We start from the raw sequence: 22,187 nt of genomic DNA on the forward strand, positions 1-22,187 counted from the left end.
CAGCCACTAGTAATTGCTTTGGCCACATCCCAGTTCATGGATTTTTCACACCATGATTTGCATGTAGCCGATTCTAATCTAAGGTGGCACTGTGGGCAAAAAAACAATAGATTGGGATGCAACCAAGAGTAAATACAAATGGTTGAGATTAAAGAATTTCTCTGATCACTTTCATTTATTTCAATGACGAGGGGTATGCCCAGCGGAGGGTCCAGGGTTCGTTTTGCCAATGGAACCAAGCTGCACCCTCCTAAAAACCACAACTTGGGCAAAACCGGTCTTGGGTCCCTTGTGTTTCAGTTCAGAGAAGGCCTGGCTTTGCAGTTCGGGCTGGAGTGTACCTACTGGAGCAGCGACAAAGCTAATTGGCAAATAGCTGGGTTTAATCTGAAGTGGCATAGTTGGGAAAAAAGATGGAGTGCGATGCGGGGTGAGTAATTACCAGTGGTTGAGATTAATTCAAGCATCTCTTCCATCACGTTGGTGTTTACTTCAGTGTGACGCCCTAAATGCGACTGGTATATCCCCGACCTCAACAACATACACCGCCCACGTCGCGCTCATAACTCCCTGTCGGATCAAGACTTAGACACCCTCCTCCGCTCATTTGGTCCTGGCCCGGTAAAACACACATCGTCCTCACAACTCCCCATACCCACAATACTCACAAATCCCACTAGGCATCCAACTCTAAGCAGCAGAAGCTCCATCCCCAACCATCTCAGAAAAATACCCCTCGCTCTTGAACACTCGACCACCCTTCTCACCCCCAGACTCAAATGCATCCTACTCAACTGCAGATCGGCCCAGAGGCACTCCTCCAACATTGCAGATATCGTCACATCTCTGGATCTTGACCTAACCATTTTGACTGAAACGTGGTTAACTGAAGCCTCTACACCCATCATGGACATACTAGTTCCCCCCAACTACCACATCATTAGACTCGACAGGACCGGCAAGACGGGTGGGGGACTCGCATGCATCATCAGGAGCAACCTCTCCGTTGCTAAAATCACCTCCCCCTCCCTCACGTCTTGTGAACTCTTCTGTCTTGATATCTCCAGCGAGGGCAAACCAGTATGTGCTCTACATCTCATCTATCAACCGCCTGGGGACAACCTCATCTTCACCCAACAACTCATGGACACGATCTCATCCAACGCTGGTCGGCAGATCACGCAAATCTACCTGGGTGACTTCAATCTCCACTGGAACGATCAGGAAGACGCAGTGGTGAATAGTCTCAAAACTTTCCTTGACGCGCTTAACCTCACCCAAATATGCAACAGCCCAACACACGACAAAGGCTCCATACTTGATCTCATCATCGCCAACAAAGACTCCACCCAACTAGGGGCAATCCAACCTTGCGATTGGTCAGACCACCACATTATCACCTTCTTGATCAACGAAAAAGTCAAACCTATCACGGCTCAACCCACCAAATCTAAGATCTGGAAAAGGGACACGAAGAATCTTAACCCCAACTCCCTGCCTCCTCTCCTCACCAATCGCCTCCTTCCCCCTCCTGGCACCTCTGATGTTCAATCGCTGACTGACCACTACCTCGACTATGAATTCAATAATCAATGAAGCCGCCCCACTGCAACTAAAGAGTCTCCACCAAGATCTCGAACCCTTGGTATGACGGCAGACTCAATGAAGACAGGCGTGCTATGCGAATGGCAGAGCGCACATGGAGATCTGACCCCTCATCACTGCATCGCAAAACACTTCAGAACAAGAGAAATGCCTACTTCAGGAAAATCAAGAGTGCGAAATCCGACTTCTTCAGCATTCAGCTGGACCAAGCAAAAAACAGACCAAGAAAGCTGTTCGAACTAGTCAAAACTCAAACCAAGACGCAACCCTTACTATCAAACGACACAACAAACGACATCCCACACTGTGAAGACTTTTCTGCTTTCTTTAAGTTAAAGACCGACAACATAAGGTGTGACCTCCTTAATGATGTAATGAGATACCCGAGCCACATCAAAAGGCCCGACACCCAACCTAAAAATAACGCTTCCTGGTCGTCTTTCGACACCTACTCTGAAGAAGCAATACACAAACTGCTCGGCACCTTGAAGCCCTCTAATCACCTCACAGACCCCCTACCTGCTAATGCTGTAAGAGACTTCACCCCCGTTCTCCTCCCACTCTGGACTAAAATCATTAACAGCTCCCTTCAGCAAGGTCTCATCCCAGACTCCCTCAAAGTGGGGCAAGTCACGCCTATACTCAAGAAACCTACAGCTGACCCTGTTGACTTAAACAATTACCGCCCGATCACCAATATCCCCACTCTGGCCAAGCTGCTGGAAAAATGTGTGCAACTCCAATTAACAAAACACATTGACAAATTCGAACTCCTCGACCCTCATCAATCAGGCTTCCGAGCGAAACACAGCACGGAAACGGCCATGACACACATAATTGATGACACCCTCCAAATTCTTGATCGCAACGACTCCTGCCTCCTCATCCTCTTGGACCTCTCCTCAGCATTCGACACGGTCAAACATGAGAATCTACTAGAGCTCCTAAATACCAGAATGGGCTTATCCGGGACTGTGCTCAAATGGTTCACTTCCTTCCTACACAATCGATCTCAGAAGTTCAAGATCAACAACGTGCTGTCCTCACCTGTGCCAGTAGATTTAGGCGTCCCACAAGGTTCTTCCCTCTCACCCACGCTGTTCAACCTCATCATGGAACCACTCGCTACCCTGCTCCAAGCATCCAATGTACATTTCCATATGTATGCCGATGACACTCAACTCTACCTAAAGGTACAATCCCCAGATGATATCAAACTTCTGAACGGCACACTTAGAAACACCCAATCGTGGTTGGCCGACAATCACCTCAAACTAAATGCGCTGAAAACTGAGTTCCTCCTGATATCACCCCCTGCGAAAAGTACCACCACCCAATTATGGCTCAATCACCTAACAGCACTCAATGTCAGACCCACCATCGTGGACTCTGCGAAATCCTTAGGTATCACACTTGACGCAAAGCTCGATATACAACAGCACATTAGCAAAGCAACGAAAGGAGCTAACTTCCAAATCAACACTCTGAGGAAACTCAAACCCTTCCTTCCAGCCAAAGATTTCCTAACTACTGTACAAGCTCTAGTCATCCCCCGCATAGACTATGGAATTGTGGCCCTCAGCGGACTCCCTCTAGCAACAACCGCACCCCTAAGAGCCTCCTTGAATGCTGCCACGAGACTCATTTCTGGCTCAAGGAAACACTCTCACATAACCCCTGACTTGAAATCCCTGAAATGGCTTCCCTTTGAAGCCAGAATACAGCTGAAAATTGCTGTTATGACACATTCAGCCATACACCACAAGGCACCCAACTACCTCACTCAAAAGTTGTCTATATCTGGAGGCTCGAGATCCAATAGAAGTGCAAAAACTCTGCTCCTGAAACCTCGCAGATTCCGTAAGGAAAAAACATACAAACGTTCCTTCTCAGGAATGGCACCCAGGATCTGGAATGCACTCCCTCCTGAAACGAGGCTTATCTCCTCCACTGCACTCTTCAAGAAAGAAGTTAAAGCCATCCTTATGGCCAAGTTCACCTGATCCTTACTGTTATTGTTCAGAGACTTTGCAACGTTGGATACTTACTGGTCCAATAACCTTATATTCATGACCTCCAGACCTCCTTTGCAGCTGGATCAAAGACTCTGCACCGTCTTATAGTATTGTCTATTTTGAGTGCTTATTGGTATCCTCTGATCTCTATTGTAGTTGGATCAGGGTCTTTGCACCGCCTTATTTTATTGCATATTTGAGTGTTTACTGTTATCTCATGATCTCTATTGTAGCTAGACCAGACTCTGCACCGTCTTATATTATTGTCTATTTTGATTGTTTACTCTTATCTCATGATCTCTATTGTAGCTAGATCAGACGCTGCACCGTCTTATATTATTGTCTATTTTGAGTGTTTACTGTTATCTCAGGATCTCTATTGTAGCCAGATCAAAGACTCTGCACCCCCTTTTATTTTACTGTCTATTTGAGTGCTTATTGGTATCTTATCAGCACAAGACTGTTATCCTATTATGCCACATTTACTATACTGTACCCAATTATTATGTCTAGTCACCCAATTATTATGTTTAGTCACCCTCCTGCTGCCCACTCCCCCCCTGTGAAGCGCTCTGATATCTGTAAAGATCTTGTTCGCGCTATATAAAACTTTGAATAAATAAATAAATAAAGATGTGGGTGCAGTGCTCACTTTGATACTGGAACCAAGCTGCACCTGACTGAGGAACCCCTAACTAGCATGAAACCGGTTTTGGGTTACTTGGGTTCTGGTTCAACGGACCAAGTTTGGGCATTCGGGATAGACTGTACTGTTGCTACTTGAATATGGTCAATGCTGATTTGCATATTTAGCGGAGTCTAATCTGAGGTGGCATTGTGGGCAAAACAATTATGAACTGCGACAAAGCCCCAAGTAATTAACAGTAGTTGAGATTAATTCAAGCCACACTCCTATCACTTTTTTGTTCACTTCTTTGTAGAACATAAGAGATGGTAATGGAGAAGACACAAATGAGAAGATGCACATTAGAAGGAAAAGCATTCCCATCGCTCGGCAGCTAGGAAGGAAAAACAGTGACCTTCCCACCTGGGTTTTAAGGACCAGACAACAAGAACAGATCAGGAGAAGCAGCACAGAGAGGATCTTAAGGAACGTGGGAGAATTCTAATACGGGGCTTTTGATAGTAATTAGGTAATGAGGGCCTAAACTATGAGTGGCGCCATGCATGAGCCGAGACTTAAAATAGATTGGTCGCTATGGAAGACAAATAAAAAGAAGAGGTGATCAGAGGGAAACCAAAGAATACACTCATTATTGCATGATAAAATCTCCAATGTCTGCAAAGTAAAAAGGGAAGCAACAAGAATTTGCAATGCAATAGGTCTCGCAACTGCGAGATTTGGATCTATTGGCATTGTAAATTACAATGCCTTTTATTTGTGTGTTTAAAAAACCAACAATAATAAAAGGCATAGTCATTTACAATACCGATAGGTCAAAGTTTATACAATGCGAGACCTGTGGTGTTGCAAATGCTTGTTTACAAGTGCCCCATGCTGCATTTTCACACTAATAAAGGCAACGGCCCCTTTCTTTGGATGAGGTGTGTCTAAAGAAAGGTCCGCTGCCGCTGTTAAAGGAAGGGAAGAGACAACAGTACGTGTGATGAGGGCAAGGAGAAAAAAAGACCATTATCATTTGGGAATGAGTCAAAATTAGAGAAGGCTTCAGTGAGGACACAACAAGCTGTTTGTGTAAGTGTGTACTGAAAAAGATAGCTCTGAGGACACATGGAAGTGGGGCGATGGGCTTCCTGCGATGGGCTTCCTGCAGGACACAGAAAAGAAAGCGGTCACATAAAGGAGGACACAGCTCTCTGTGAGGACATGTGAAAAAGACAGCCGATAGAGAAGGCACATGAAAACACACCACTGACGGTGAGGGTGGCTGTTATGACAGTTTAGGGAGGACAGCTCTCAGAGGGCTTAGAACAGACAGCTACCAGAAAGTGACAGCATAGCAAAGAGCTGGCTGCCAGAGACAGCGTGAGAAAGAAAAGAGAAAAAATAAAAGAAGTTGGTGACAAAAAGTGCACAATGAGTAGTCGAGACAACTGCCCGGAAAGAAATATGAAAGAAACAGCTCTCAATGCAACATGGCAATGAGCCCAGCCGTGGGACCATGAGAATGAGACAGCTTCCTGTAAGGGAAATAGACTACAGTCCAGTAAGGTCTGTGGGTGAGGTACATGTGGGAGAAAATGTGAATATGACCGCAATCTATCAGCCAGGATATCACGGTGAGACAGCCGTCCCCTCCCGTGGGTGCAAAATCCACAGCGCGCTGGAGCCAGCCAGCTGCCCTGCTGCTCCTCGGAAACCACAAAGGTTTTTACAAACTGTCAACCAATATAGACAATTGCGGGACAGAGCACTGAGCCGCACTGAGCTGAGGAGAGAGGAGCCGACTCAAGAGAGGGGGGGGGGGCGCGAGCAGGGCAGGCAACGCGGTGCAGCTTCGGAGCTCAGTCCAGAGTCCCAGAGCGACCTAGTGCATCGATTGAAACAAGCTGTCGCCATTGCGCAAAGGTAGATTCTTGTTTACATCGCACTTTCACTTTAATGGAAATATAAAGTGCCTACACCGAGTAATAAAGGAGACAGACAGTGTAACGCCGCAAGTGAAAGATCCAGTTCAGATGGGCCATCCGAGAAGGAGACAAGGGCAGTAACAAAGAAGCCTCATTTTGAATTGGAAGCCAGCGTTTAGAATAAACGATGACACCAACCAATAGGAATGATGAGCGGGGCTCCAAGTCCACTTCTGAAATCTCTCGATTACAAGAAGCCGCGCAAAGCGAGCATCGCATGCGGGCTGCAACGCAGATCTGCGAGACCTAAAAAGGAGAAAAGGAAAGGTAGAAATACTGCCAGGAATACTAACAGATAGGGGGCAAAGGAGGAAGAAAAGAATGATAAAGCAAAAAAGTGGGTGTGGAAAAAGCAACTAGAAGAGACTACAATAAGGGCAGCAAGAGACAACAATTGAGTAAATAAAAAACCTAAACCACAGCCCGTATTGGGATCAGCCTATGTCTGTATGCCACCAGCCAAACGACCGGGGAAGGAGTAGCTGCCCACTACGAGACATACAGTTACGTTGCTATTTAATTTTAGAAAGTAGTCCATCATGCATGATATGTTGATGAACCAGTTTGGAAAGTTATATTGCGTGCCCGAGGCCTGATCAGCAACCCAAATGAGAATTTTAATATTTTCGATGAAAGTCATCAGGGAGAAGCCACCGGAGCCGATGAGGCGAGTCGGGAAAAAAAAACAAATATTAAAGAAGTTAGGCTTGAGGGAGGAACGTTGCAATCTGTGGTAAAGACTTCTGCGAGGAGACTACAGAGGAGTAGGATGAACTACAAGTCCACCAATAGACAGATAGGAGGTCATCCAATTAAGGGGTAGGATATTGTGTACGCCTTCCATGCGTGACCCTTCCTCCGCTTTCCCGCCAAAAAATGTTTAGTTCAACGTGAATGAGTAATGGAAGATGTAAAGTGATGCACTGCAGAACATCACATCTCAGTTCCCCGCCCTCCTCGAGGCACTTAATATTGTCTGACTTCGCATGCAAAGGGCACAGTAGTAAAGTTATACATTAGTACCGTTTGCATCGGGTTCATCAAGGCACTGGATTTCGTGGCAGCTTTACCAGGAGATTCGGGGAGCTTTCAAACTTGGCTCTGAGGCCTCCATTGTAGACCAGAGTTTAATTCCACTTGAGATAATATGCCAAAACTAGTGTGCTTAGGAGAAGTGAAGGCCCGTTTTCATTGAGTTCTGGATTCATGTTTTATTTGTTTGATGGGTGAGAAAACATGGCTATGCTAAGTTGCTTTCACAACTTCAGTGTAAGCAGGTAGTCCTGGTGCCAAACACATAAATGTTAGCAATGACATTTGTTATCAGAGGTTGTTGGTCATTGTAAGACTGACGATTGCTGCGTGACCATGTCGGATTAATATCAGTTAGCAGATTTGCACGATATGTGCTGCAGAAGGTTGCATTGTTGTGTGCCGTGTCCTGGTGGAGAGAGAGAGGTCTTGTGATCAGAGATAAATTACTATGGGGGCACATCTGTGCAGTGCTGGAAGTGTGTGCAGCGTTGCGTTATGTCAGACGTGTCCTATTGACTGTATATCTGTTTTGAATACCCTGTGGGAGGTTTTTGTGACTATGTAATGCTCACCAGGCGTGCAGGGGATACACCCTCCCCCGACTTTGCTTGTAGCCAAGAACACATTGTCTGCTGCCCATCAGCCATGAATCCCAACGCAGGCCTTAGAAACCAACGCCTTAAGACACTCTCGGTCAATGGCCAGTCAGCAGCAATAGGAGAGTTACTCTTTGCTTAAGTGTCAGCAATTTTACAACACTAGCAAAGGAGAACAGTGCAGCCTTTGGAAACAACGAGGCAATCCGAAATCTCAGGAAATAGGCAAGGTTTTTGGAAAGACTGGAATAGCAATGACGTGGCTGTAAAGGGAATTTGCACAGCAAACACACAGCTGGCATCAACGCTCATCTTAAAGGTCACTGCAGATCATTTGTTAGCAGTATGTTTTGTTGGCATCGACCAGCAGATACAATCCACAGCTGTGACTGGAGTGTGGAGGCCAGTGTCGGAGAAGTGGCCTGTGCCATTGTGTCTACTGAAGAAAGACCGGCAGTAGACAAAGGCTTCTGGAGATAATCGAGGGTGGACAGCATGTGGATTCAAATAAAAGATGGGTACATGCTGGATACATTATGGTCAAAAGAGAGCATTACCCCGTATAAGCGATGCTTGCAGTTGCCAAGCAGGGAGGTACCGGGTGAAATAAAGAGTAAACTCAAGAGACAGAGTGAACACACAAGTTTCAAGATAGGTGAAATATCTTCATGTACGACACCATCTGACAGAGCAGAGGTTGGAGTCAATCGAAAGCCACTTTGGTAAACATTAGGTCAATAGCTCTTTTACCTTTCATTCTACAACATTCTACTATCCAACAAAATAAACAAGCATTTGCAATGCAATAGGTCTCGCAGCATTAAAGTTTGAGTTACTGGCATTGTAAATGACAATGCTTTGCATTAATTTTTTTTTAATTTGCAATTGGTATGTAAACATTGTTTGTGAATGGTTAGCTGTTGCTGTGGATACATTTTATGGAGGACAAACGTTCTCAGAAGATATAGATAAAATATTTAGTTTATCACTACCAATTTTGCTAAGATATGTACTAAGTGGTAACCATAATAATTGCACGTTATGAATAGATGAGCTTTGTGTGGCATACATAGTATCTAACTTATGATGAGAGATCAGAGTCTCACCACAATTTGTATGATAGCTTATTGGAAGATTTCCAGTTTAAACTGATCAGATTGAAGGCAATTGCTAATATAATGTCTAATAACTTATCCATGGGGATAGTTGGAATAATTAAATTGGATAAGGAGCCTAAAAAAAGGTATATAATATTAAAAGGGCAATCAAAGTTACTTTTTAAATATGCTACTTCTGTTTTTTAAGCATACGTCTTTCTCCGGGGAATTTTGTCAGGAGAAGAGGTGCAGCGGCGACAGAGTGCGAGGTGAGGTGGGGGGGGGGGGGGGGGGGGGTAGGGGTGGGAGCTGCATTGTAGTGGTTATAGGAGAGAACGAGCGGGGGAAGAGTACGGGGCAGCAGTGGGGGGGGGAGGTTGCTGGGAGGCAGGAGAGTGAGGCTCAAGGGGTGGTGGGGGCGCCCTCTAGAGATCAGCATGGGTCCTGCTCGGCGACGGGAGGAGGGAGGAGGGAGGAGGGAGGAGGGAGGAGGGAGGAGGGAGGAGGGAGGAGGGAGGAGGGAGGAGGGAGGAGGGAGGAGGGAGGAGGGAGGAGGGAGGAGGGAGGAGGGAGGAGGGAGGAGGGAGGAGGGAGGAGGAGCCCGCGCGGCAAGTAAGGTGGGGAGGGGTGGTATAGCAAATATCGATGGCAGAAGGGAGCGGCAAATAAAGGGGGTGGGGGGCGGCGGGGATGCGAGGTGAAGGGAGGAGTGAACATGGAGAAGTATGCATCACTCCCCATCATCCTGTCATTCGGTAATAGCCAGATTTGAAGGGGGGCGGGGTGACAGGAGTAGCTAGGCAGGAGGCACAGTGGGACGCGGCCGGAGCGAGCGACGTCCGGTCGGACAAAGGACTGGAGAGCAGGAAGGATTGGCAGGGAGTTAGACTACATCCGCGCGGAGAGTAAAGGCCAACGATCGACTGAGCAGGGATACGCCTGTTTTCAGGACAAAGTGGCGGCAGTGATTATAATGGCGGGATTAATTTGCTCACAGGTGCTTAGAGGCAGCGGTGGGCAGTAGCACTTAGGCGACTTTTACATGGCTGTGGGCAGGGTTCTTGTGACAGGTGAATTATGGTCCACTTTTCCCCGTTCAGGTTGTTCGAGTAATTATTGGTTCCAGTTTTATCACTGTGCGCGGGTAAACACCACTTGGCACGGTGGTGGCGACTGAGTCCATGGTTAGGGGCTTAGGCATGCTCGTGGTGTGAAGTGTGAGCCCGTGGCGGGTGACCGGGGGGGGGGGGGTGGGGTGGGGTGGACAGGGGGACAACGCGGGGAGAGCTAGGCCCTAATATACAAGTGTGTGCAGTTGGTGCGATGGAGGGAGGGGTTTGACTTAGAGTACCGTCGTGAGCGGGACGTTGGGGTTGGCATGGGCGGTGGAGGTGAAAGGGGGCATGGGTACCACCGGACGGACATTTGGCAGCGCAGCGAGTAGGGGTCTAGGTGGAAAGTGGAATACATTTCGCGAATAAATTGGGATGGCCGGTGATGTGTTACACGCTACACCACTAGATGCGTGGCAATATGCGGGCAGGAGATGGGTGGAGAGGTGCGCATCCTGTGGCGGGGGCAAGGAGAGGGGTGGGGGGGGTGAGCTGACGAATGGCTAGACGCTCGTGCAGAGTTGCGGATACGGGAGGGGGAGCGCAGGGGCAGAGGGTGTGGCGTAACTAGAGGGGGGGGAGCCTATGCTGGTGCAGGAGGAGGACAGCGCAGGAGGAAAGGGGGGGGGGGCGCGTTCGGAACGGCTCCCATTGGAGCGGGCGAATTGGCAGTAGTGGAAAGGGCGGGGGAGCTCCGAACGGCAGGGCATGCGGGCAGGCTCCACGCGGGGATGAGGCGGTGGGTGCGAACTGGGTGCGGGTGTGCATAGGGATGGGGGTGAGCAGTGTTGGAGCACGCCCCAGTTCCTGTTTCGCTGATATCACTAGGCCAGTTTTGTCCCACACCCGGAGTTGACTATATGATAACTGAATGCAATTTAGCAAGTATGGCCCAAAGTTTATTGGTTACGTAAATAGTTTTCCCGATGGGTGGCGTAGGTCGGCGCGTCCCCCGACGGATGCTGGTCTCGCTAATATCGCCGGTCCGATTATTTCAAAGTTACCGTCCTCTCCCCTTTATTTTGTTTTGCCACAGGAGGTTAGAAGGACAAACACGTCGGGCGGCACACTATGCTAACTGCAGCCAGCACTATCAGCGCCGCGCGCCTCGTTAACAGCACACTCACCCTGCATTCCAAAGGAACTGCTCACGAGGCGCGCGACGCGATCCGAATATTTCTGCCTAACTGCAGCCAGCACTATCAGCGCCGCGCGCCTCATGAACAGCACACTCCTCCTGCATTCCAAAGGAACTGCTCACGAGGCGCACGACACGATCCGAATATTTTTGCTATGCTGAAAACTGCAGAAGTTCACGCGCGCAACGTTATCCTATGGGACAACGCTGCGCGCGCGGCCAGGTCTTGTCTCCACATTCCTACTGCTTGTGGACTGAGACGACAGCTATAGTTCTCTGGCGACAACGCGCTTCGCGCGTTACTAGCCGAGACCTAAAAAGGTATAATGAACAGTCATACTGTTCTGGAAGGTATTGAAGGCCGTCTGTGTTTTTTGTGATCGACCTGTAAAATGTTTAAGAATTGAAAACTATATAATTAATAAGGTTCCCTGTTTTCCGTTTAAGCTGATTTTTACATATAAATACAGACTGAAAACTATTTCTCCTTGGTCTGTTTTTAGGATGAGCCTGGGCAGCGCATACAGTGCTGCGAGCCATGCAGTATGGCTTTAAAGCCCAACCACTCTCCGCCCATATTATAAATTGGCTAATCTCATTGTCCTTCGTAAACGCTGGCTTTCGAGTAGTCTTAGGCTTGTTAGTCCCTCCTTGGTACTGCCTCGTCTGCTTTTGTTACCTATCATAACGACTGGACCTTTTACTTGTCTTGTTACACGGTCTGTTTTATCTTGGTTGTGAGCACTATTTTGTATGATTTGCCCCTATTCCACCCACTAAGTCGCAGCACGCTGCCTGCTTTAATTATAATTACTAATGGCAGCCCGCTTTAACTATAGTGGCGGCGCTTTTTTTTTGTTTTGTTTACTCGCACCCATGCGGTGATTTCACATTCTTGGAGGCCAGGCCCTTTTTAAAATTTTTTTTTTTAGAGAAGCCACGTCTAAAGAAAGTTGCGCGGCCGCTATTAAATTGAAAGCGCAGCATGGGCGATTTTACACAAAAAAAAAACATCTGTATGCCAACTTGACAAACGGATGCTTTTTTTTCCCCCAAAGAGACCATGCCTTGGTTTCACTTTAATATCAGCCAATCCCCTTTCTTTAGATGCGGTCTAAAGAAAGAAAGGTGTGCAGCCTCCATGAATGTGAATGGACCACATGGGCATTAGTAATTTGCAATGCAATAGGCCTCGCATTCGCGAGAGTTTAAGCTACTGCATTGCCAATAGCTCAAACTCTGGTCAATGCGAGACCGATTGCATTACAAATGCTTGTTATAAATTAGAAATGGGAAAATACTGACAAATAGTGCAACGCAGCCCCGCGCCAGCCCAGGGTTGCCTCACCACGCCCCTCTGCACCACTAAGGCCCGTTTAAAACGAGCTGCTCGCCCTGAAAATCAGCAGGTGTTATATGCTATGGGGTGGGGGACGCTGTATGAAGTGCAAGTACTTGCCATTTAAAGCAACACTGTGCCCATGCTAGAATGCCTAATAGCCAAGCAGAGAGGTGCCAATATGTGCATTAGCATCCAGGCTCACTATTAGAAAGCTGCAGGGTCTGCTGGGGTCAGCACCACCGTTCCCTCTAGGGAGCGCGCACCTCCGCTGACGTCAGCGCGCACCGCCTCGCGTGGAGCACGCACACAGGACGTCGCGGGAGTCGCACCGCCGGCCCCTTTAAAGAAGCGAGTGGCGTGAACATGAGGCACTTTTCCATGGGGTGCGGCGGAGCGGTCGTGAGTAGTGCAGGTAAGGAGGCGGGGGGGGCTGGTGGGGCTTGTGGCTATGTGGGAGCGCGGGGCAGACTGTGGCCTTTTGTTTAAGTATTGCGGTTAATCAGTGCCCCTTCACGGGCTCTGATTAACAACAATACTTAAACAAAAGGATAGAGACAGTTTCCAAACACACCAGGACAGGGACAGTCGTCTCTTGGTACAGCGCACCAAATCAAGAACAGGTCCAGGAGCTCACATAGGCAGAGACAGGACTAGGTCTCTGCGCACAGATTTAAATTAGAGAAACATTAGGCTCATAATAAAAGTCAAAATACCAGATATACATGTAGTTGGAAAGTCTTGAGAAAGGTAACACACCAGAAACCGTGCACTACGAGGGCGAAAGTAAGGCCCCTTAGGCAATATCTCAGTGAGCTAAAGCATTCCTATAGGGCTTTATGGAATTCTTCAGAAAGCAGTAACAGAAACAATGTCTTTCGGATTTTAATTTAGTACTGCATATTGTATTTGTTTCCAGAAAAGAGCTTTGAGGGGAAACAGGTTAAGGTTAAAAAATATTTGGTTTGAGCAGTTCTGGAAAGATATTGTTGTACCCTGCACATTGAGACACTGGAAGCCTTGTAGAGTAGTTTCAAAGTCTTCTTTATTAGTTCCAGTGCAGGGTAGTATAATTCTCAGTTCAGCCATGTACCAGCTATACACCAGCCCCACCCGGAGCAGCCTACCTAGCTGCTCAGCACATCTTCACCGGTCACCACTCATCCACACAAGCACCCAGGCATTCCATTCATCACAGTCACACCAACATTCCATTACCATCTCTCACTCTGGCTGAGCAACTAGGAGGACCTAGGCTGATTACAATTAAATGTAATACTCCGGATATAACAGATATGTTTGACACTTTATTATTTAAGGGTCGTTTCTTCGGCTGAGGACAACGCATCACTAGGGCATTATTTGCCTGTGGATATCGGTCCCTCTATGTAGCACGTCAGTTTGGATTAGGTGCTTTACAAAGACATCATGCCCAGCACTGCCTTAATTATGTGCATGGGGTGATAAGTTTATGATGTACTTGGACAACATTCTTTTTATGGCTCAGAGCAGGGAGGTTGTGTTGAAAGAGACTCAGATGGTGGTTCATCTTTGAGATCCATGGCATTATGGTGAATAAATCCAGCATGGAACCGATCAGGTGTCTCTTTTTGTGAGTCTTAGTCCATTCATTGGAAGGGGAACTAAGGCTTTTCTAAGAGAAAGTGAAGAGTATGAAGGAGATTCAGCGAGTTTTGGAGTTAAGTCGAAGATCTTTGAGAACGTTAGCTTGGATCTTAGGCTTAATATCATTGACCATTCATTATAGGATTGTGCCTTTTGCATTATTGTGCTTTGCAGAGACAGAAAATTTTAAATCTGAGGCAGAAGGAATATATCAAACTTACCCAAGAAGCAAGGAAGTAGTAGTTCTTGCTGTTCGTAAATAGTCAACCCTGGATTCGGAGAGCTATTTTCAGGGAGTTACCAATACTGGGGATAGAGATAGATGTGAGTTTCGAAGGTTTGGGTGCGAGATGTAGTCAGGTATTTAACATGGCCACGATAGTCAGAAGGGGAGAACACACTACATACCAACTGCCTGGAATTTTTGGCATGCTCATTGCCATTAAGTTTGACAGAAAAAATTATGAATTACTGTGACATGCAAGGCTGGACAACCTTTTTCAGTGGGATGTGTGAACATGTTGAAAGGTTCCTAGTCCAAAAAATACCAGACGTCGCAAAGGAGATTTGGTGCTACTTTTAAAGTAGGGGGGTCAAAGTAAAAGAAGAGATTGTTTTCATGCAATTGTCATGATTCAAGTGCTTGGATTGTGAAAAATACAGCATTTCTCACGACTTAGGAAATATGGGGTCCTTTCAGTGGCTACCTTTTTGTGAACAAACTGAAGGCTCTGAGTCCAGAGATTATGCAGTTAGAGGTCAGACTGGAGGTGTGGATTTATTCCTCCAGATTTGGAGAGGGGACAACCCTTATGAGATTCCTACGTTTACTATGATAAAAGGGTTCAGGTTCAATGGTGGTGGTTGTGACACCATTGTGGATATAGCAGGTCTTTGAAATTCCATTGTTCCCGTTGGTGGGTGGGGGTCCAACAGGGGAATTACATGAGATAGTCCTGGAGGTCAGATGGGATGGAAGATTTCATGAGGCAGTGGGAAACACCAGGTCTTTCTAAAGAAGCTTTGAGAATAATTTTTAAAACAATAGGTTCCAGATCAAGGAAAGCTTTTAGAGTGACAATAAAGAAATGGTTTTGTTATGTGGAGAAATAGGCTGACCCAGTTTCAACTGATTTAGTGGTCAATTTGTTTTGACAGAGCAGTTTGAAAGGGGCCAGTCAATCTTTACAGTTGTGCAATAGCAGCTGGTCATATGTTGGTCAGCAAACTTTTCAAAAGTGCCTTAACCACCAGTGTCTCAGCATACATTAGTCTGGGATGCAAAAGAACTAGGGCATGTTTTCATAGTGTGAGGGGGGAAAACGGGTCCCTTGTGGAGTGTTCAAGTTAACTATATTGCAGTGCATGGTGTGTTATACAGTTTTCCAGCAACTATGTGTTGGTTTTAATTTGGAAAAAAGCAACAAACCTTGTCAAGGAGTATCTGCGATCCACTGTTTACGGTTGAGTGTAGTTCAATGTTTGGAGCAGTATGAAAGAAACTGTAACCTTAAGAAGTCGTGGGCTGCCTTGGTTGTTAATTTCATTCACACATCCACATAAACCAGTTTAGGCACAGATAATGGCAAGAGGGTTATATAGGTTATGAGAGTAGCAGGGACAGGTTCAAGTTATTTTGGAGCACATTCTGTTAGGGGTGCTTCCCTCTACTTGTTGAGGGAAGGTCTTCAAAATATTCATAAGTCAGCCAATTATGCTTATGAAGCTTTTTTATTTGGAATGATCCAGTTTAAAACTGGAAAGTGTTATAAATCAAGTGATTGTCGGTCTTTTAACTTGCAATTCAGGCTACACATCTTGCCACAAATTAGAGATTTTCCACAGGACGACGGTTAGACAACTTGCATTTTACAAAAGTACATGAGGGCTAATATTATACCACTGTGTACACTCACTCATTACTTCATAATGATATTTTACCGAATATTGAAAAAGAAAAATTATGAGACAGACTTTGAGGCTGTTTGCAGGATTTCCAGTTGAGCAGGATTAAAGATCTATGCAAGCATGGAAAATGGACGTCAGAGTCATTTGTTGAAGTTATCTTTGTTTGCAGTGGAAACTAAGGAAGGTGGCTGATTGTTCTGCCAGAAAAGAGGGGCTGGCATAATATTATAATCACCTTTACTAAAATGCAGATTTTCTGGCCTGTGGCACATCATCACTAAGAATCTTCCTCTCTTCTTTATTCCAGAACTGAAGTCAGCATCAGTTTAACTTTAGCTAACAACCTTTCAAAAATGAAATTCCCACGAGTCCTTGAAATTAATAAAAACAAGAGTCAATGGTATTCAATCAGGACCCTCTTATTTTCTACATAATTCTTCAGAAGAAGTCACATTTCCTCTTTATTCGCTGCTCAGCAGTCAGGTAAGTGCTTGCATTCTCAGGATTTATGTAATGCATGTTATGCAATTATGTTTTAGGGGGCACGGCTTATGTGGGAATATCACTACTAACCATGAAGATTGATTTTTCATGTGACCTAGTAGGCATAAAGGGGATAATTTAGACAGTAACTGCTTTGTGTTACTGTTGTATTATTTTTATATTTGCCAGAGGTTTTCCTCCGAAACAGCCGGTGGAAGAGTTTTAGTGTGGTGGGTACACTAGAGCGCAGAAGTGAACATGGAGAGGCCCAAGCCGAAGACCACTTGAGGGAGTGATCAGATACTGCATCATAGAAGATGGGAGGTGCTGCAGAGGTACTCACTACTTAAGTTTTGACAAGCACACTGTAATGGAAGAGCACGTTCAGTTTGTGAGGCAAGCTTGCTTGCCAAAGCCCTTCCACTGGAGTGAAGAACTGGCAGAACTAGAGGCCAACATAGGAGTATGACAAGCTCGCGGGGGGCTGTGTGGGCACGCGGGGGGGTTGCGTGCGGGGGGGGTTGGTTGTGTGGGTGGGTTGCGTGTGGGGGGTTGTGTCGGGGGGGGGGGTTGTGTGGGAGGGGTTGTGTGTGGGGGGGGTTGTGTGGGTGTGTGTGAGAAGAAAAAGAAAATTTTATTGAGGATGACCTTCAATTAAAGTGAATTGACATTAACCCCTTCCGTGCTCCCGTCGGCAGTTGTCCAACGGGAGCACTCTCTCCCCAGTGCACACATGCACTGTAGGCAATCCGCCTAGAAAACACGTTGGGAGCATTTTTTAAAGCCCCTACATAAGATCTCGCGTAACAAGCATTGCTAAAGCAATGCCTTAAGCGAGACCTAAAAGTCGGCTATGTCCCAGTAAAACGCCAAATTAGGTAAAACATTTTGGTTTGGTGACAAAAGTCTGTCAGTCCAAGAAAGCTGGGAAGATGGTGATTTCAGCACCACAAACCCTTTGTGATACCAGTTGTAGGGGGAAACAACAGATGCTTTCTTTTGTAGCACTTTGTTCCCATAAAATACAAAATTTAGAGGTATTCTCAGTAATTTCTGTGTTCCCTCCAGGGGAATCAACAAACCCTGGGTACCTTTAAAATCCCCATGATGGTGGAAGAAAAGGATGGAAATTTGGCGTGGATACCTTATGTGGTCAAAATGTTACAGGGACTAAGGGTGAACTACATCAACTAGCCGAAAAAAAGGCTAAGCACGGGGGGGGGGAAGCCTAGTAGCAAAGGGGTTAAGCTCAATGGGAGGTCTGCTGTTCTTATGGTGACAGATTTTTAAAACAAAACAGGCATGACAAAGGAATAAAAAGTAGTTTAGAATTTGGCACAGAATAACTGAATGAAAGAATTCATCAACATAGAAAAGGAAATAAAAGGACAGACGAAATAAAAGGACAGAGGATATGCAATTGTCTGGTAAGCGAGAGTAATAAAGTAGAGTCCCTTTTGAAACTTCTGTGAACTTCACAAGCAACCTGATCTGCTCAGAAGTGGAACACGGAAAATCTAAGTGGCCATGAAGCAGCGCAGCACCCATATTTCTTACACTTGGTGGGACAGTCAGTATTGGTCACGAAAAAGGAAACTATGGGACTGCAATTTTTCAATATGCTTTTCTCATACTCCGACAAAACCTGGACATGTAATTAAGGAAAAGTGTTGGGACACAAGACCAGGCATCCAAAAACATGGAAAATCCAGGACACAAGCTCGATCTATCACATGCAAAGATCATAAAACTTTATGTCTCCAAAACGTCCACAAAGCAGAGTACCAGCTGAAGCATTGGATTTGTGATCATATGAGAATCAGAAACGAGTTGCACAGATAGTATAGACTGTGATGGGCTGCCCAACACATGCAAGAGAAGATTACAGCGCACAAGCCAACCTTTCAGAGACCACAGACAGCCATTCATTAGTCATATAGGAATTGGCATTTTTCGAGACAGAGTGCTAGACAACAATCCTTGTTTCGTAGGAGAGGTCAGGGCACTGGTTAAGTGGCAGCAGTTAGATAGCAGTAAACTGAGTCACTAAAAGCAAAGGCTAATGTTAATTAGCTGGCAATTAAACATGGCCAACTATTGCTCGATTATTTAGAAAGGATCCCCAAGTATTCTAACATGGATTTTTTTTTTAAGTGTTTTGCCCGTTATTTGACATACAACCTTTTTCCTTTTTTTTTTACAAATATTAGGCACTCTAATGAAAATATTCAAACACTTTCCTAAAAAAATACAGAAGTGCACCATCACTGAATTATATTGTGCACTCAAACCCCGTCCCTTTGTACATATCAAACACTGTTATTAATGTAGTGCATTGGTGCAGATGCCCAAAGTGGGAGTGTGTGTATGTGTCGGGGAGAGGGGGTGTCGAAATAAACCTCAAAGGCACCAGGCAGCACTCCCTGGTCACACCAAATAAACAAGCACTCTGTATAAATGACATAATGTGTGTTTGGTCATTTAAAGTGGATCACACCCCTTGAGGTATAAACTCAACACTGGGTGTAAGCATCATGCCTAGGAGCAGTCTCACTCACTGGACAATGGTTTCACAGTTTGGAGCAAAAAATCATTCACTGAGTCACAGTATCGTTTTTTCTCACACTGTTGTCTTACTCCTTTGAGGCAAGGTCCACCGCCTTTGAGTGCAGTGTATCCAGCAGGTGATCGTCTCACATGTTTGAGAACAGTCTAATTTTTAGCATTTTCATTAGTCACCTTGACTTGTAGGACTCATGCACCAAGGATTTTGATCCAAAATTAATCAAATATGGCTTTGTGGACTTCTGGCCTTGAGATTTCTGCTGAGCATTTACTTGGTACCCACAGGCAGTGAAGCTAACGGACCATTTTTTCAAGTAAATGACACACTTCCACCAGCAATGGCAGAAACATGTAAGTGGATAACCGTGGAGGCTAGCATGAGTGTGTTATGCAAGTGAAAAAGGTAAACTGCTCTGGTATTCTATTAGGTTGTATTACAGTTTGCACTGTCCAACTTGAGTGCTTATTTTAACGTAAAACATTCCTCTCCACTGAATTATAAGCCATTCTTTCATTTGTATTCATTGTTATTTAATACAGATACCTCCAATTTTACTTAAAAGCCTCAACGTTTAGCACAATACTATGAAAAGGGGGATGAAGTTAATATTCTGTGAAAAAGTAGATTGTAAACAATGTTTTCATCAGCCAACATTGCTTCAGCATCAGTACCTTTCACACTGCAATTACCAACTGTTAAACTATAGACAAGGAAGCTATTCCCAAACTATTCCCGATATTTTTGCAGGTACCAGTTAATATTGCAAATGAATGTTGGGTCTACCATAACAAAGAAAGAAGACAAAACGACGGACTGGTCTTACCGGACTGACAGAATTAGTTTATGCTTTTGATCTCAGTAAAACTAGGTGTAAATATTTTACTAAGGGAAAGCCAGGTAGTAAGTTAGAGTTTGTTATTGGCAGTAGATGTCAGCGGGTTTTCAGATACAAGCATGAAACTAAATGTGCTTTTGCGCAATATACTACAGCTACACAGATACAGCCTTGCCTAAATGAGATGTCTGAAATATGCAACAAGTATTTAAGGCTTGGAATGGGTGTAACTACATCTTTCACCAAACACATGACCCGCGATTTTACAATTTAAATCGAACGTTTACAGGCATTTTTAAATATAATTTAATAGTCCCCAAGCTTCTCTTGCTGTATACAGACAGGAAGACAACGTTTATGTACCACACTAACGATGAAGTTTCTAGATACGTTTTCAGAATACGGTAGCAGTGAATAAAACCTAAGTAACACATTTAGGGTGGCAAACAATTCTTATGCACTGTGACCGCTAAAACAGTAAATTTCTTTTTTCAAAAACAGAAACAGTCATTTTAATAAGCTGGTCAAGAGAACCCACAATGCCTCACTGGCTAAGTCTAACAAAAAGCATAACATGGAAGAATACATTAAAAAAAAAAAAAAAGATTTTGATGAGGGGGATCCGTTGACAAATATGGGGACAGGTTGTGATTCTAAACTTTCATGTGGCAAAGTCTTAAAACTGAGAAACATATTTTCCAACAGTTCTCACAACTGTATATTTAGATGTGCTTACCCAGTTGTGAAATTCAGAAACCAGACCATTTACATTACACCACAGTGGGGTGAAGTATTGATGTTACCAAGACTTGCAACAGATCCTGTCTGAGCGCAAATAAGACAAGAGCTAGTAACGGGTCCACAACATAGTTTGTTTCACAGCTCGAAAGAAGCCAGCGACCAGCTTGTTTATATGAATCCAGTCTGCCCATGTGGCATTGCTTCCCAACTGCAGTATTCTCTATATAATGTTCTACAGGAACTGCTCAAGTGCACAATTATTCAAATTGTTCCCCCCCCCCAATCTTTTACGTGTTTACACACTACGAAGAGCTATTAAGAGTAGAATGTTTGGCTGAGATTAGGTTTCTAATTTCTGAGCATTTCTGGAAGAATTTCAACTAACTCTTAATACGGTGTAGTCCTTGTAAAGAGATGAATGTATGGTCATGGAGAAGATCGTGGTTTCCTTCCAGAACCAGTATGCATAGAATTCCAATACTCTTCAGATCTGTCGGCAACAGAGGCACCACATGCAAACTTTTTTTTTTTTAACTGAGTGCCTGATTGAAAAGTAAATGCATGCAATTTTAAACTAGTTAATATTGCTCCTGTCCCTCAATCACCATATACCAATAAAAAATGAAGAAATCACATATGTGCATAACCTTTTTGTTTAAAACAAGAACTGCACCCACTTGTCACACTTATCACTCACCTGGTTAGACTGTCCTGAAAGATAAGGCTCAAAGTCGCTGTCATGAGTGGTATCCTTTGGATGCAGCGATCCATTCTGAACTGAAAAATTAAGGATGACTGTGTTAGCCAGTTAAATTAAACTAGTGACACTAAATCAAAACCAACCAAAATCAAAATTCTATCATTTTCTAACAGTTGAAGAACAAGGACATTTACTGATCCCAAGTGGAAATCTAAACATCTGGTTCTTAGATTTGATCAAATATTCTCAGCTAATTGCTATATATCATAGTAGGGTGCACAATCAAGACTAATAATAAGTGTGCACGTTTCAAGCAACTTGCACAGAATAACTCGCCATCAAAGCAATGTTATTCTTTCTAACTCACTGTGCTCTCTAGAGTATTTAAACATGATTTAGCTTATAATGTTTACAACACACCACCTCATACCTTATCACAGGACGGAGTGCCAGAAAGGAATTGGAAAACTTTATTTTCCAATACAGACCAGAAGTATTGCATATGCATGCACCAATATATGACTGACCTTTTAAGCAAACAGTGAATAAATGGGTTGCTTTTCACTACATTTATGAAGATTCACTGGGTTGTGCCAAAACAGACTTGCCGGTCACTGTACAACCTCATATCATTTAAAGATCTTTATCATTACCTGGCAAAGGCATTGGTCAAATTACAAATAATGGAGCATCGGGTCTCAGTCCAAGATGATATTATCTTCCAAAACTCATAGGTGCGATCAAGACCCATAAAATAATTCTTCCCACAACTCAACAA

General features: G+C 44.8%; 1 protein-coding gene across 2 annotated transcripts in view; it reads right to left on the minus strand.

The window, feature by feature from the left end:
• Window positions 1–22,187, minus strand: part of YTHDF1 (YTH N6-methyladenosine RNA binding protein F1) — a 110,764-nt gene that overhangs the window by 37,501 nt on the left and 51,076 nt on the right. For both annotated transcript variants that reach the window (XM_078651633.1, XM_078651632.1), the window contains exon 3: window positions 21,407–21,486. In XM_078651633.1, the coding sequence (XP_078507759.1) occupies window positions 21,407–21,486 (80 nt within the window). The remainder of the gene's footprint in view (window positions 1–21,406; window positions 21,487–22,187) is intronic.

This window comes from Lissotriton helveticus, chromosome 7 (assembly GCF_964261635.1).
Source record: "Lissotriton helveticus chromosome 7, aLisHel1.1, whole genome shotgun sequence".
Taxonomy (NCBI): domain Eukaryota; kingdom Metazoa; phylum Chordata; class Amphibia; order Caudata; family Salamandridae; genus Lissotriton; species Lissotriton helveticus.